Consider the following 3,123-nt stretch of genomic DNA (forward strand, 5'->3'; position numbering starts at 1 on the left):
AAACCATTGTACAAAGTAATTTAGTGAGGACTTTTAACGAAATAAGGAAAAATATTGGAAAAATTTTACGAACTAGAAGTGAATAATGGGTTGGTAATACAAAATGAAAATTTTATGTAAAGTAGTGATTCTTAACAAAATGGACTTTGAAATTGCTACCTCTTTCCTGCCCTGTAACAGCATCAACTATGCCTTCTATAACAGGAGTGAAACAAGAGGTGTGCCAGCTAGTGGCATAATTTCAGGTTTTCAGGTCTGGTCTCCCAGCCAGGAACCGATCCCAGGCTGCAGCAGCAGTGCTGAGTCCCAGCCTCTAGACCACCGCAGGTTGGTGTCTCACCAAACCACAGCAGGAACTACGCAAGCAAGGGAAAAGTGGCAGATTTGTTTAGAGAAATAGATATAAGAAAAATTTTATTAAGGAGAAAAGAAACAAATAAAGTGGGACTCCCAGGCCAGTGGAACCAGGCCAGGGAAGGACAAGGAAGCCAAAGTAGAGTCATGCCTTGGAGAATACGCACCTTCTTTCCCTAATTATTCCAAAGCCCTGTCAGTCTCTTTGTGATTGGTTAGTTCTTGGTGGTCTCACTCACTACATCTTAATGTTTCTGTGCTCAGAATTAAGTTTTGTGTCCCAGCCCTTATCCTAAAGTCCTTTGTATTTATCATCCTTGTTCCAGAATGTCCTGTTGCCCATAGTCCTGGGGGTGTTTGATTAGTTGGAATTTGTTGCCCTCATTTCTGGAGACTTCCTTATTCTAGTCTGACCCTAGAAGGTATCCGCTTGCCCTATGAGTCAATTAAGAGCAGGAGAGCTATAGTGTGTCACAAATTTACAACACTTGGGTATTCAGGAGGAACAAGAGGTTAAGAAGTAAAAAACCAATTCTAAGCAAGAAATGTTTGTTTAAAAAAAAAACCTTTATTTTTCATGTTATTTATAAGATTATATTAATAAATATTTAAACTTCTCTATTCCAAGACATACATTCCAGAAACACTGCATAATAAATGCTAATCAAGGCAATATGCCTTACAGAGAAGACAAAATGTCCAAGGGATAATGAGAACATTGTCCTTTTTAAAATTTAAACATCAGAAATGTTGCCCACATACTATGAAATCATTTCAATAAATAACAACTGACATTCTTCTTAATAGTACACACCAGATGTATGCACACATTCCCCTGCCTTTACAGTTGTTACAGGGGAGGGAGAGAGTTGACACAGTGACCGGTCTGTTTGATTCCCTTAACTCATTTCCAGCCTTTATCATAGTGGATGGAGTGGTATGGTGGGGTCTTGCCTCTAAAAAAATTTTGTTTCATGAATGAAGAAAATTTAAAACATATTTCCTTAAAATTAAATAGTAGTCAAGACTGAACTAACTTGGGTTTAACATAAAATGATCTTTTAAAATTCCAGTATGGCAAATTACCAAACATTCAAATCTTTAAATATTAGATAAAACATAAGTGCATAAGCTTTAAAAAATAAATAAATAAATATGTAATAAATAGAAGAAGGCTCATGAAAAATAGTCAAACACTTTAAAAATAGTCCCAGTGGCTCCAGGATTCATTTGTTTATCTTCTGTTTTCTATCTGATTCATCTCAGGTGGGAACAGCAACTTTTAAGTGTCTTCCTTTTCTTCAGTTCATTTGGTGCCTATAGTGAGAAAATGGTTGCTATTAGTAGAATTCAAAAATTTGACTGCATAGCCCTGTACTAAGTGGTTCCTACCTATATACCACTGCTGCCCTGTGTGAAGGAAAATGCCAGACTCCTGGATGCTGTTTAATTGGGAATAAAGAGCATCTGGTCTAAATTACATCATTATTTTTAGCTTCAAAAAGCCAGAACATAAGACCACGCTGGGCTACAAATGTACACGCATGACGCCATTTAAATCTCATAGCAAACCCCATGAGGTAATTACTACTATTTTCCCCATTTTATGAAGACTCAAAAAAGATTGAGTACTTTCCTGTAGCCTAAATTTACACTTGGGAGGGGATGGGGTTTACTGCAAAGCCCCTGCTCTTCACCTTAACTCTGGAGGGCAATGCGCCCAAAACCAGGGGCCTCACTTTTCAGTCCTGCAGTCCATGAGCAGCTAAGGCAAACATTGTTTTTTCCTATATGTGGGAAAACTATTTTCTTTAGTAAATGTTAGATCTATCAAATCTTCTTTACCCACATCCATTTGATAGGGATGCAGGGCACTGGAAATATCCTGTCACCAGAGCAGATTAAATCTTAATAGTGAATTCAGCTCTTAACTATAATGATTTCCAGTCCTTCACCGAACCCGACTTTCCAGGGTACATTTGCAGGAGGCAGGTGCCAGTATTTGAGATCCTTGGCTCTAGTCACCTGTGACTCAGCCCAGAACTCACTTTTTGAGCATCTTTTCGATGATTTTCTTAACCATGGGGGCTGCAGGGTTGAGACAAACTTCCTGCCCATTCTTGAGAGTGGCTCTGCAGAGAGAAGGGGGAATCCGGTGAGGCAGGAGGTAGGGCTGGGGGGTATGGTGGGGGGCACCCGGGCTTGCAAGGTGGTGACAAGCACAATGGAGGTAGCAGCACTTACAGGACTTCCGTTTGGTCGCAGTGGGGTCCTGGGGGCGTCACCTTCACACTCTGGATGTTCTTGAAGTGAATTCCCTGCACGGTCTGCAGGCACTGGCAGCGCAGTTCAGTGACCACCGGCGCCCCTGCGGGCAGAACAGGCTGGCTCAGCGGGGGTGTCCCGATGGGCGCCCACGGACCCCAGGCCCATCCTTGGGATTCCCAGGCACCACGGTTTTACCTGTTGCGCGCCGGCAGGTGGCGACCAGAAGCAGGAGCAGCATCGCAGCCCGGAGGAGCCGGGGAGCGCGGGGTGTAGCTGGGGAGGCGGCGCGGGCCATGAGGTCGGCTTGGAGATCTGGGCTGCGGTGCCTGGAGCAGAAGAGCTGGTGTGGAGAGTGTCTGTGGTGCTGGCTGTGTGACTCCCTGAGATGAGCGAACCCCTTTTATCGAAGGTTCAGGCGGGAAATCCCGCAGCCAGAAATTCCCTGACGTACCCCCGGTAGTGTAGGAAATGAAACCCCTCCCCTTGGGTGGAGTAGGTCTG

At 43.5% G+C, this 3,123-nt stretch overlaps 1 protein-coding gene across 1 annotated transcript; it reads right to left on the bottom strand.

Annotated features, from left to right (window-relative positions):
* Positions 1-2,221: 2,221 nt before the first annotated feature.
* LOC311171337 (growth-regulated protein homolog gamma-like) lies at positions 2,222-2,917 on the bottom strand (the record flags this gene model as incomplete). Its single annotated transcript, XM_084234083.1, has 3 exons — positions 2,222-2,486; positions 2,599-2,722; positions 2,818-2,917. The coding sequence occupies 3 exons, from the start codon at positions 2,915-2,917 to the stop codon at positions 2,399-2,401; spliced, it is 312 nt and encodes a 103-aa protein (XP_084090209.1). The 3' UTR covers positions 2,222-2,398.
* Positions 2,918-3,123: the final 206 nt, after the last annotated feature.

Source organism: Talpa europaea (assembly GCF_964194135.1).
Source record: "Talpa europaea genome assembly, chromosome: 5".
Classification (NCBI taxonomy): Eukaryota; Metazoa; Chordata; class Mammalia; order Eulipotyphla; family Talpidae; genus Talpa; species Talpa europaea.